Source organism: Corvus kubaryi, unplaced genomic scaffold (genome assembly GCF_017639235.1).
Source record: "Corvus kubaryi isolate FWS band 111438036 unplaced genomic scaffold, C.kubaryi_AGA036_p1.0 split1-131, whole genome shotgun sequence".
NCBI lineage: Eukaryota > Metazoa > Chordata > Aves > Passeriformes > Corvidae > Corvus > Corvus kubaryi.
In genome coordinates, this window is record NW_024582073.1 from 14,363,263 (window position 1) to 14,377,180 (window position 13,918).

General features: G+C 41.2%; 1 protein-coding gene across 3 annotated transcripts in view; it reads left to right on the forward strand.

The window, feature by feature from the left end:
• The window catches only part of PPARGC1A (PPARG coactivator 1 alpha), a 368,312-nt gene that overhangs the window by 299,051 nt on the left and 55,343 nt on the right, over nucleotides 1–13,918 (forward strand). For 2 of the 3 annotated variants that reach the window (XM_042053171.1, XM_042053173.1), the window contains exon 2: nucleotides 5,406–5,585. In XM_042053171.1, the coding sequence (XP_041909105.1) occupies nucleotides 5,406–5,585 (180 nt within the window). Of the gene's footprint in view, nucleotides 1–11; nucleotides 343–5,405; nucleotides 5,586–13,918 lie in introns of those variants that run through there. The other variant, XM_042053172.1, reaches the window with a different exon arrangement.

Consider the following 13,918-nt stretch of genomic DNA (forward strand, 5'->3'; position numbering starts at 1 on the left):
GCGGGTTGCCGCGGCCGCCGAGGTCTGAGCGGGTTTTGCAAAGATTTACTTCACTTCAGGCTGGGTCTGCCCCTGGCTGACGTCACGGGCTGGAGCAGCGGCTCCAGAAGGCTGGATGAGTGACAGCCCAGCCTACTTTTTAATAGCTTTGTCATGTGACGGGGAACAGTAGTAAGACAGGTGCCTTCGGTTCACTCTCAGAGAGGGTCTCGTTGCCTGCATGAGTGTCTGCTGCCTGCCTGCCTACCTCTGGACTGTAGTTTGTCAGCTTTCCTGCCGTCGCTCCGCAGCTGGATGGCGTGGGACATGTGCAACCAGGACTCTGTATGGAGTGATCTCGAGGTGAGGAGTGCGCGGCGCGGGCGGCCGTGGGGTGCCGGCAGCTTGCGGGGGCCGTGGGCTCGGCAGGGCACCGGCAGGACGGCCGAGGCAGCGTACTTTGCAAACAAGTCCCTATCTTATCTTAACTCCAGTAAGTTTTCTATTTTAAGGTTACTCTGCGATGCCTTGAGCAAATCAAAGCTGAGCTCCTGTCATCAGTATAGTATCTCCTGCAGTTGGAAACTATTTTCATGTGCCTCTGGCTTACTTTCCCGTCATATGCAATATTTATGCTCTAAGATATTGATATGAATCGGTGTCTGAAGTGGCGTTTCCAGTGGCGTTCAGTGGCCTGGTTGGACAAATGCCATGTTTATTTAGAATAAGGCTAACATTTCTTTTTTTTTTAAAAAAGTTACAATTAACTCATGGCTTCATATTTTAATTTCTGGTTTCACTGTGCTCTGTCGAAGGTTTTTTCCTTGTTTGTCAGCTGCAGAATAGAAGCACGCACACAGGGTTGAATACCCTGTTGTTTGGCTTTAGATGCTTTTAAAAGAGATTTCTGGAAGGAGACGTTTCCCTGCTACTTGTGGTATTGGAATACTGACGCTGTAGCTAATGCCCCGTAGAGCAGGGTTTGCAGTCAATCTGAGTAGTCCAAGAAATGGTTAAATCCCACTGTACAGCAGAGACAACAGGATGAACCATGAGAATAGAGTTTATGCAGGACTGTGTGAACTGCTACTGCTGCTGCCGCCACTGCTGCTGCTTGTGTAAAAATAGACGGCAATACATCAAATCCACAGCTTCTGCTGGCTACAATTCATAAAGGAAAAAATAAAAAAAGGCAAGCAGCCCCGTGGTAATCTCTGGAGTATAATGTGAGGTTTGAGGATTTCTGCATGTTTGCATTCAGCAAAATGGAGCATTACCTGAAAGTTCGGGCAACTTGCAAAGCAAGGCAAACTTTCTTTGGATCCCATGGAGAGGAATCCCAAATACAGACCTGCTCAAAGGAACTAATCCTCTGGCTTCGGGCTTGGAATAAGTGCTTAAAATGCTCCCCTTGGGCAGTGGTGGAAGGAAAAACAGGTTACAGGCAATGCTTTTTAAATAAGATGTTCATGCTGTAGAGAGCCACCCATCTAAAGTGAACCATTTCCGTGTTCTCCAGTAAATTTTTCCTATCTGGCAGAGCATGTGTGTGGATTCTCAGGTAATTTTGTAATGTTTTAAATATTTGCAGCTTGCCATTGTATCCACAGATTTTGGTTTGCATATTGTAATTGGTCTTATCTTGTTTTTATTTCTTGGTAAAGTGGAATAGATATGGATAATTCATATGTCCTGTAGCTATTATGAGTCAAGGCAGTAAGTGGATGACTTTCTGGCTCCAAAGTCCTAATTGTTTCTGAGTAGCTGGAGTATCCTGTGGGTTGTTGTCTGGCTTGTAGCACGGGTCTCAGCTGCCGTAGCTTCATTTTTCCATCATGTATTATTCCTAATGCTGCTAGGAGCTGATTGAGGAACCAGCTCATATGGAAATATGGAAGATTTATTTTAATCACTAGAGTTCTTGCAGTAATTTCAAGCTAGTAACAGAATAGATAATTTATGTCAATGACTTTTTCATAGTGCAGAGAGAAAAAAAAAAAAGAAGAAAAGAGTTTGATCTTAATATTAATTGTGTGGTGGATGGATTAACTGTGGGTAGGATTTTGCCAATATGCTCCTGCACTGCACTTCCTGTAGCAACACTAGCGTCTGCGTGCTGCTTTGGCTCAGGGGATCACCTTTACTGAGCTAAAATAATGCAGGCAGCAAGTACTGGGGGCAGATATCATTTTTTGAATCATTAATATTTGCTGTCAATGTAAAATGTATTATATTCTCTCTCACATAATGACAGGATGGTGTGTTGTTTAATAAAGGCCTGCATCACTGTAGCTGATCAGCATCCCCAGTGCTTCACAGCTTAATGAAGGTGATGTACAGTAAGGTTGCGAAGATTGATAGAATCCACATGACATACATTTTGTCAGGTCTCTCTTTCTTTCCTGAGTTCATCCCGTTGGCACTTTGAAAAACTTGTTAAAAATAAAACACAGATTATATTTTCATTAATATAATTAATATGGCACAAGTCCAGTCTTCTTCTTCTTTTTTTTTTTTTTTTAATTTTTTAAAACTTACCTTCAAAGGCACAAAACCAGCCAAAAGGTTAATGGAGAATTATACTTAATTATAATGATTCATTACCATCAGTGCAGTTAAGCTAATTTACTGTTTGCGCCTGAACTAAGAGAAAAAAGGTCTGTTGGAGTGAAATAACGCACAGTAATTAGCCTTTTGTGTTTAGTGACTGCTTTATCCTCCTAAATGTTACTGTAAAATTAGGGCTATAGTTATGGAATAACTATCATATCAAATAACAGTGGGAAGACAGTAAAATGTGTGCTAGCAATGCAGGTGCACCTGTTACAGATGTATAGGCAAACAGTAAATATCAGTGTGTCAGATGAGGACAGTTTTAGGACTTGGAGTGTTAAACCTGGCATCATCCAAAGGCCAAATATAAATTAATAACAGGAACACTTGCTGCTAATGTGTCTCAGATTAATGTGCTCTGTGTGCTCAGAAGCATAATGTCATATTCAGAAACATTGATTTTATTATCATGTCAACACTGACAAGGCATATATACTTCATTTCAGCAGTTATGTTTTTTAGGTGACATTGCAGTTACTATAGGTAAATGAAAGCTGTGATAAGCAGGATTTTTTTTTTAATACCATTATTTATGTTACTTCAAAAGCCCACTGTAGGAACTTAAAAATGCAGATTACCAAAAGTAAACATGTTTAAGTAGGTGGTTCACAGGGTGAAGCTATTTTTATAAATGAAAGCAGTAACAGATCAGCAGGATACTTTAGAAGTCTGTGGCATCAGTTATAAGCTACTGACCTCCAGAACACAAACCTGAGAATGATGCTGAGAGTCTACCTTTTCAGTCAAAAACTAGATTATCCTTTAATGAGATCAGAGATTTCGGCCAAGCATCAAAAAAGGTCATCTCTGTATTGTAAGATTGCTGCCAGAAGGTTGTGTCTCACACTAAGGAGGAGGAAACCCTTGTTTTTGTTTTTTTTTTTTTGCCTTATGCTCAAAACAAAAAAAATTAGATTAAAAAAAAAAAAGTTATGATTACTTAAGTGGGATTTTGACTTTTTATAGTTCTACAGCCCCTTAAATAATAGGAAAAAAACAACTCCTATGTCAGAGCCTCATTTTGCAGCCTCTCAGCTTCCTTGCCCCTTGGCCTACTCTATGATTATCTTGTAGTGTCCTGGTAGACGTAGAAGTTGTCTGGTAAATTATAGCTCACACCAGCTGCACCGAGTCTTCGTGCCAGCAGACAAAATCTTTGCTCACGGCTGAGCTGCTGCATCCAGCCTGTGCTCTGCAGACGCACCGAGATTCCGGGGACAAAAACCTCAATGAAATGCACCTTCAGCAGCTCTCGCTTGCATTATTGTAAAGGGCGGTCCTTGAGAGAGTGACATAAGCAGTACTGAGCAATTCACATCCCTGGACACTGTTAGTGCCCTACAGAAATGTGCCTTCAGAAAGTGGCGCTTTATCCGTTGACTTCAGTCCAAATAGAAGTTGGGAAATCAGTCAAACCACCCAGTCAACTGACGGGTGTTGAGGATGTCCTGCTGTTGGCCATCCTTAACACAGTGCTGGAAATACTCGTGGTAGATGCCCTTAGACTCAGTTGACTTTAGATGGCTTTTAACCATTCAGCACCTGGTACCTCTGCAGCTCCACATGTGCTTTGCAGCGTGCCCGTATCAACGTAGATGTTCAGAGATGAGTTACAAGGATACATGGTACAGTGCAGTAGGAATTGCTTAATTGAGCAGCATTGACATATGGGACTCAGCTATTTGCCAAACTGTTACTATGTGTTTTCTATAATTAGGAAATGGTTTTGGTGGATACTCTAACATTTCAATTGCTGTGTTGAAGTGGATGTATGTTATTAATTTTTTCTTCCTTAGTAGGTCAGTCAATACCCTATCTAACTTCATACTGGCATATAAAAGGACACTTATTCCAGGTTTGTTTTTATTTATCCCCACTCTCTTCCTAAGTTGTGCAGACAAAAACATTTTGCACTGCTGAAGAGGATTCCTGCAGACTAGACTTTGTTTACGGCCTCAACCAAAATATTTCACAGACCCTTTTTTAGGAATACTGAATCAGAGGCTGCCAGAAGAGGAAAACCCATTTGGTTCTCTCAGTACAGCTTCTCTCTGGGGACATTTAGGAAACCGGCTGGGATAATAGATATGTTCACACCAAGCAGGTGAAAGGCTGCGTGAACTAACTATGCCTGTCATCCAGAGGAGAATATAGGGATATTTCAAGCCACACTTTGGTTGCCAGGACCCTTATGCCTGACTGGGTGGCTGTGCTTCGTGCATCAGGAAAAGAGCACCAGCAGTGTCACTAACCCATACTTTTTTATGTCCATATGGTGGCCACCATCATGAGTGGCTGAAAGGATAACAGTAAGGTTCTGTAGAAGTGAAAGTGTGACTGTCTCCAGCTTGAGCCAGCCTCCAGGGCTGAAGGCTGTAGCAGGCTGTGCCTCTTTAACCTGAATGTAGCAGGAAATTCATGACAGACCTTGCCCAGAGGTATTCATCTGTAACTTCTACCTGCACTGGTTCACTCTCAAACAGGAGAATAAGGCCATGCTTTGGCTTCTGCTGTTGGATTTAAAGCTTTGAATGTGGTTATTATGAAATGGTATAGGGAGAAGGAACGTCGTTGTCCCTGGACAGAGATGTGATAGAGAAGGCAGCTTATGCCCTGCTGTTTTCCCCGCCCCTTTACATACCTGTATAGAGCTAACAATGACCAAATACTATGTGTTTCTTTTTTCAGAAAACAAAGTCAATCCTAGTGCCCCTGTGCCATAGCTTAATTGAGGCTTAATTCTTATCACATGATATTAGTTAATAGATTCCTGGTAATTAATGAAACTATTTCTGTGTTGCTGTATCCTGCAGTGTGCTGCTCTGGTTGGCGAAGACCAGCCTCTTTGCCCAGATCTCCCAGAACTTGACCTCTCTGAACTAGATGTGAATGACCTGGATGCGGACAGCTTTCTGGGGGGACTCAAGTGGTACAGTGACCAGTCAGAGATCATCTCCAGTCAGTACAGCAATGAACCCGCCAATATATTTGAGGTAAGGCAAGATGATGCAAGTGCATGTTGCAAAGTCCTTGCTTGCTTTTTTTTCTGATTTTTTTTTCGTTAGCCTGGTGGACAACAGTTTACTATTTTTCTGCCAATAAGAGACAAGAAACCTGATGATATATTATGGGTTCTGACAGCTTCCTACAATCCTCATCATCAAAACCAGACCTGCAATCTGAGGGGTGTGGGAGGGAAAGCCTTAAAAGGATTCAAATGGCACTTCTGATTTTTGGAGGAAACAGCTAAAGAGTGCCTAGAGTACACTGCCCTGTGGCGTCACTGTGAAGGGTTACACTGTTGTCAGCTACAGAGCAAAACAGAAGTCGAAACTCATTTGTTGTCTTCCACTTGAATTCCTCAGCAAGAAGCAGAGCGCTGTGCAGCAGCTAGGTGATGAGTAGCTGGAACATTTCTAGTAAAGGCTTTTACCACTCAGAGCCTTGCTGTGCAAGTTACTTGCACACAAATTGAGAGGTCCACAATTTGTTTATGTATAGGGGAGAGGAAGGGTGAGTGTGGCAGAGAAGGCAGTGAGGGTTGTCAGTAGCTCAGGGACTAACTCAGCTTTTGTGATGTTTCATAGATCTCCTGGTGGAGAGCAATCTAAAAGTAAAAGTCAAGGGGTGATAGGAGAGATTTAATTGTTTTCTTTCCAGTTTCGCATTGGGGATCAGGGTGTACAAGAGGAGAGTTGCTGTCTCTTTGTCTCGAGTCTTCTTTCTTTTGTTGTGTAAAGCCTTCATAATTCTCCACCTTGTGGTTTCGGGCAGCCGTGCCCCTCCTAAGCCCTAACTTCCTTCCCTCCTTGTTGATAGGAGAGGCCATAGATCGTTCACTGACTGGGAAATTGGACAATAAATTGATTAGCTGGCAGGAAGACCTTGTACAAAAGCAAGCTGTGGGTGCTGTTTCTCACACACCAGGTACCACAGTTCCAGGAAGTACAGCTAGCCTGCTGGTTCCGGAAAGCCCCGAATTATCATGGTAGAATTTAAAGGCTGGAAAAAATTAACTGAAATAGTATAGTAAAATGCTTACCTAAGATTTGATGTCCTGAATAAAATTCTCCTTTCTTTGTATACAGCTGTAAACCCACAGTGATCTCCCTGATGCAGATGAGTTGCTCTGGATTTGTACAAGTGTAACTGATAGCAGAAACTGGTCTTCTCTGTTTAATTTCTGTGATTTACATCCAAGTAACTTGGAATTAATTTTATTTGAATCAAAATAGCCCTGCAAAGCCTTAGGCTTAGGCCCTCTTTTTTTCTTTAGTTGTGTAATGTTCCACACTTTGTTTTACAAAGTTTCCAAACCCGGTCTGGTTCTTGAATTGCAGTTGTACTGCCTCAGGCAGGGTAGGGCATGTTGGTGACTAGGTCTGGATGGTCAGCAGCGGGGAGGCAGGGGGGCGGGGTCCGCATTTGCAGCTAGTGTGTGGAGACTTGTTTTGCTTTTTTTACAACCGAGGGTGCATATTTTTTCCACATTTGTCAAAAGCCAAATGCAGAGGCATTTTCCTTTAGGAAAAATCAGTTGAAGATGCAGACTTTCAAAGTGCAAGCTCCAGATAAGTAATAGAATTACGTATTTACCAATTCTAAGCGTACAAATTATTCCAGTAAAACCAGTGGAACTTGACCACAGACTCATTGCTTGTCCTGTGTGTTACTGCCTGTCTGCTCTGATGGCCACAGCTGCTGAGTGTAAAGTTGTCTCGGATAGGTAGTGACCATTCCCCTACACACCTTGTATAGGAAACAGTTCCTGTTCTGAAAATGGAAGCATGTTGCAAACAGCAGGACAAGCAGATAGGCTGGTAGTTAACCTCATTGGGAGATAGTGATGGGGACAACATCTCATGGGCATGTTTGGGTGTGTCTGACAGTGAGCTGCTCCAGTGTGAAGAAACAGGGGAATAGATGTGGAGAAAGCAGGGGCAATGCAGCCAGTGGAATGCATCTACACAGCAAGCAATAGGTCAGAAGTAATTGTTTGGAAATGAAATACGCTGCTTCTTTCCTAACACACAAATTCTGTTGTATTCTTTCCTCACACTCATTGACTTCAGCTGCAGGCTGCACTGCTGTCTCATCACAGCTTGGCCCATACTTAACCTGTAGGGACAAATTGTGCCCTAATGGTATTTTACAATACTGCAGTGCAAAATTAGACTATTTTCAGCTTCTTAGAGTATTGTGTTTACATTCTTGGTTGCCTGGCCTAGGAAGATGGGAATGAAACAGTTATTTTCTCCTCCTGTACATTAACCCTGTCCCCATTCTCCACTGTGCAGCTGGATACTTTGCACTATTTCTTGCCTCTGCCGCTCAGTAATGTGACAACTGGGGGTGCTCAAGATCAGAAAAAGATGTCTTCTTCCTCCAGAGACTATTTCACATACTCTGTGAGGAACTCTTTGTTTTAGCTGAGAGGATGGAAGTTTTGTGCAGTTTCTCATTTGGCGATCACTAGATTTTTGCATATTGATCCTCAATGGCTTTTTTAAAAAGAAAATAACTTCTTTTTATACCTTTTTTTAACTTTTTTTTTCTCTCTTATCATTGTGGGAGTAGTATGTTTTATCTAACTTAAGCTTCCAGATGAGGCATTGTCATACAAAAATAGAAATACAGCCTATTTGGGGTGGAAAGAACCAGAATGACAAGCAAATGTTGGGAAGTACACGAGCAGCATTACTTGCACAAGCTGTACGGTGTGAATTGCAAACCTAGCCTTGAAGGAAACACACTCTCCTTTGAGGTATTAATGCAGTACGTGTGGCATTGCCTATGTGAGGGACAGTGTACAAAAGCCCTTTACAAAGTTCCTGAGTGTCTCTGGTGCACTTTTTTTAAAGAAAGGCTTGTATTTCAGAAAGTGAATTTTCAGTCTTTTTGCAAATTGTGTTCCTGAAAGCTCACTTGAGCTGAGCACCCGCAAGCTTAGGCACTCCCAGTGGCACTGGGAGTCTCCCAGGCTAGAAATTATTAATAGTTATGGTAGCAACCAGGAGCCAAGTGAGATAAAGGTCCAATTAGTCTAGATAGTATGTAAGTGTTGAGTATAAATCCCTGTTCTCATCCGCTTAGGTGTGATGAGATACTGGCCTTCACTCTAGGATTAAAACACACCATTTTGCAGGCACACCTAATTCATCACTCCACTATTCTGCTCACATGCCAGCGTAACCCATATGAGTCTTGAATCAAGCCTTTACTGCCCCAGCACAGAGGCTCTTCTTGCCAATGTTTGTACGTAGGTACATTATGAATTAGGTGATTTCTTTCTGTTCACAGCTTGATCACTTCTGTTTTTCACCTAATTTTCTTTGCCTGTTGTTTGAAAAGATAAAATGAAGGAGTTCTTGCCCCTCAGGGCACTGTCTATTGACACAAGTTCATGCAAGTAAATAGTTAACAAGTCACCCAAGACCAGTTATTTAGATGGTTGACTGCACCATTCACTTTTGTGATTTGGTTTTGTGAAGAACTAAAGTTGAAAAAAAATGTATTTGCAAAAACTTTAATTTGGCTACTTTCAGAAAATCAAGAGGGTTAAATTTTCATTCTCAAAGCCAATGCTATGTGAAATTATGAACAAACATACAACTTGATGTGTCATGAGTGAGAAGGCTTTGTGTTCACGAGAACTGTTGTCCCTTGAGGCATCTTGAAATATACTGTACCATATCATGTAAGATTAGTCATATTTAAAGTTATTTATGATCCATGCCTAGCATTATGGAGAGGGAAGATATCTATGGTGGGTGTTTGTTGGCATTTTTTGCAAGTAACTCAGCTGATGGTAAGAGAAAATGCAGCCCATAGATTGGCTATAACCTGTTAAAGTACAACGAACCTGTGTAAAATCATAAATCTTGTACTTGGCGAAACACTTTTTTTAGCCTTTAAAAAGACTTCAGAAAACCCACATTGCTTGCCCTTCTGCAGATTTAATTTATTTACATGATTCTGTGTTCCAAAGAGATGCTCACTATATTTGATGACTTTGTTTTTACTTGTTTTGTATAGGTGTATCCCAGGTTAATTCTTAAGGCCATTCTATGTGCCATGTATTTGGAAAGCCTAAAAAGATAGCTATGTTTTATTGTAGGCTGCCAAAAAGGGCTGTATTACAAGCAATGAGAATTTGAGGAGGGAAAGAAATGCACAATAAAATTCAGACTGTCTTTCCTCTGGCAGCGGGGGAATTAATGGAGATAAATGATTTCTTACTTATTTGGAAGGGGTTTTATCAGGAAGATGATGAGTGTTGAGGGAAGCCTTAAACATCACCAGTGTAATTTGCATTGGTTCAGATTATAAGATCCCTCATGTTCTGTGGTGCTGCCAGTCTCTTTCACCATTGCGGGTTATTCATTCAAGGTTTGCAGCCAGATTGATTAATGAATTACCAGATCTTGCGTAAAATGACTTGGCCTGACTTTTAAACAACCACCAGTGTTTTCTTTGCCAGTCTTGTGACTGGTGTTAATGGGTTCCAGAGAACTGAGCCTATATAGACTTAATGTAGTGGCCTTCCCTAGCATTTTTTCCACTTTTTAATTTTCTCCAAAACTAGTAGCCCTGGGCAGGCAGTTCAAGGAGATATAATCTCAGGGAAAAAAAGACACAGTAGTCAAATCCTTGATGGCTGATGCCCTTCAGTGCCAAATCAGCATGATTTATCATAGCCATCTATTCAGCACAACAGAGGCTGGAGGTGAGCTGCATGGTGTACCTCACACAATATGCATAACTAGAGCTCTGAACTTTGAAGGAAAGCCTCACAGCTATTTGCAAAGTGCTGGTGCTTAGTGAATACTAAATTACATTTAGGAAATAGTCTACTGCTACCAGTTATACTTCATTTTTATTCTTGACACAGACACCTAAATCAGAGAACAGTAACATTTCAGAGATTATGGTAGCAGTTTGGGTATGTTCCAACACTATAATAGGATCAGAATTTTAAGGCCTTTTTTATTATTACCAATAGTCACTTAGTTTCTACTGCAGCGTACTTTGTAGGGAATTACAGCTTTTACTAAAAAGATTAAAATGCTATTATGCAAATGATTGCAGTATGTTATTATGTTTACAAATTAACATCCATGGCTCAACACACAAATTAACTAACTATTCCATCTATATTATTAAGGATTTAATAAAGTAACTGTTGATAAAAATGAGGAGCTTGGAACAGTTAATAGGAGCTGATCGTGATTTAACATAGAACTTAAACATTGTGTTTAATGTTCTAGATGGCATAATGGCAGAATAAAGCTTATCAAAGTGCTTGAAAGGACTGTGATTGCATGCACCACATACCAGCCTGTCTGAGGCCTTGGAGGGCATGAACAAAATGGCTCTGGGCAGTAGAGTAGCGCATACTGGTGAATCTGGAAGCAACACAGGACCAAGTCGTATCAACATGTACTTTCCTTCTCAAATAAGCAGGCTTTTTTGAAATTCAGATTCACACACATGGAATGTTTTACGTGATAAGCACATGTATTTGGGAACTCGCATCCCTCTAAAATGCATCCTGTAATGAACTGCTTCTATGACAAATGGGATTTCATTGTAGAGAGGAGAGTATCACTGTATGGTAGAAAAGGGGAAGGCTGAGTTCAGGCTGAGATGACTTTACAAACCTTCCTGCAAATTGTTATTCCTAACAGTTCATAAGAGATCATAAAAGCAAACAGGTAATAGCTACTGAGGTCCTAGAGAAATGAATGTACAGTGCGTGGTTATGGGATAGATTTAGTAGTGAAACAACGTCGTAGGTTTAATACAACAATAAACATAAAAGGCAAAAGATGCAGATTTGGGATAGGAAACTTTATAAGAATGATAAAAGGTAACAATGTATCATAAAACCCACTTGTGAAACGAGAAGAAGACCCTCATTTCCAGGGAAAGAAAATAGCAGTCACTTGGCAAAAGTGCCAGAATTTTTATATTCCTATTGGAGCAATGTCATGTTTCTTGTGTGTTTGAATGCATTACCTTTACCGGTGTCTCTGGCCTGATTCAGGGCTCTACATCTGCTAAATAGGAGACCAGCACAATAACATCGTGTCTGTGTGGGATGATGTATGTAAACGATGATCTGTGATTAGCTATGCTGACATTTAAAAAGGCTCAAGCAGTAAGTGGAATTTATTTTACTTGAACCAGCTGCTATGTAATTGGAAAGAGTTTATGCAAATGCTCTGTATCTAGTGTTACCAAGGTGTGCTGCTGTTCCTTTTTTTCTTGCCCACTTGGACAAACTACAAACTGTCTAAACACATCTCTGTTCTAATGCAAGAGCCACCTGGCATGTTGGTTGAAACCTTCAGGCAGGAAAGAAGTCCCAAATGAGCAAAAAACAATTGCTTTGAGAGTTTATCGTTTGATGTGTGCGGCCACCAAGACCGTTCGTTCCCCAGGCGTGCAATCAAGAAAATGTGACTGATCCACTTCACAGTCCCATTAAGGAGACATTCCACCTGGAGCAGCCATGGCCTGAGATACTCACTATGCTGCTGCTCTGGAGAGCACCTGTCCTTTTCCAAGAGGGAAGACCAGCACTCACCAGAACAGTAGTAAGCTAATTACGTCATTAGATGGATGTCTTGGCCTGTGTTAAAACCAGCCCTTGAGGACACTGTGTTACACTGTGTTCCCACTGGCTACGTAGCTAAATACGAACTGGTGTCAGCTGCCATGCAAACAAAAATGTAATAGCCTCCTTTCACAGAGGTCATCTTAAATCCACTTTGGTCACAGTCACACTCCACATCTGTTTTAGTGAGATGCAGCTTCTTAAGGTGGCATTTGGACTTCATAAGCACACAAACAACTGAGCTATAAATTGCTACTGCTGGAGTTATTTTGAATAAGTGTATACTGTTTCATATTTATAATGGTGAGGCTTCATAATATTCGCAGTGAATATATAACACAGATCAGTTCAACAAGCATGAAATTGTATGTTGTCAACTTATCACATAAATAGAGCCATATTCTAGCTTACGATAATGTTGAACTAAATATTTTCTCCCTGGAACTACAGAGAGGGTCACAAAAATGTGGGACAGTAGCTCTGTCTTTTGTTAGAAAAACACTCCCAGACTCATTGCTAGTGGAAAGTAAATATTTGTGATAAGATTCTTCTGTTTTTTTAATTCCCCATTGGCTTACAACAGCAACGGAAAGTTTGCCTTTCTTAGACAAATGCTAATTGGTGAAATTAAACTTATTTTCGTTAATGGTTTTGTTTCTAGTGTAACCTCTTTTTTTTCATTGTTGCTATTTTTGCACAATGCATCATTGCTAATTGCTACTAAATGGTCCATCTTAACCCTGGCGTGCTCTTTTCCTGCTGCCCCATCCCACTTAACATTAACTCTGGCCCATGTCATTACAGAAGGATAAAATTATCACAAGGCTTTGTTCAGGAGTTCTTTTTTTCTTAGTGCCACTAACCTATTGTGCATGTGTAGGTCAGGAGGAGGAAGTTGCACAGAGCATATTTGTTGCAGGGAGAAGGTTTTGGTATTGAATCATGTTGAACTGGTTTTTTCCCCATGAAAAGAGAAAAAATACAAAGGAGAGTGTATATGTGTCTGTGAAAACTTACCTACTTGTAGCTCTTTTTGTACTACTGTGGTTAATCCTCAGATGCACTGGAAATTTGCAGCCTTTCTGGAGGAGTGCCCCCTGCCATCTTTATAGGCCTCTTTTTCTCCAGTGTCTGATTTTTATTTTGGTAGCTTTGTGCAGGTGCATACAGGATCCTAATGCCATTGCAAGTGATGGGCTGCAGCCTTGGCAGGCATGGAGCTCTGACTACGTGTGCAGGCACACTCAGCCATGGAAGCTGGGTTCAGGTCTCGGTGGAAATCATCCCCTTTGCAACGCATAGCTGGTTGCTTTGGCTGAATTTTCCGTTCTGACACAACAGAGCAACAGTCTTGCTTCATAATGATTGAGAAATTAATTAGCACTTTGTGGCAGTGATGAGTCTGAAGGGCCATGATTGGAGTTTGCTTTTTACCACATGCAGTAATCACTGGGTTTTGTTTATGAAAGCACAAACCCAAAACCTATTGAGATTTTGGTGTTGTCATGAAGCGTGAGCTGTGTGATGCACTAGAATAATACTTCCATTTCCTCACACACATCTGTGCTTTTGTGCTTTACTGTGAGTAACACAATGGGGTGCTGGTCCGTAATGAGTACTTCTAATCACTAAGACGATAATCAGGAGAACAGAGTATTTTCTGTGAGCAGCCACGGTGGCAGCCTCAGGCAAGTGTTGTTGTCTTGT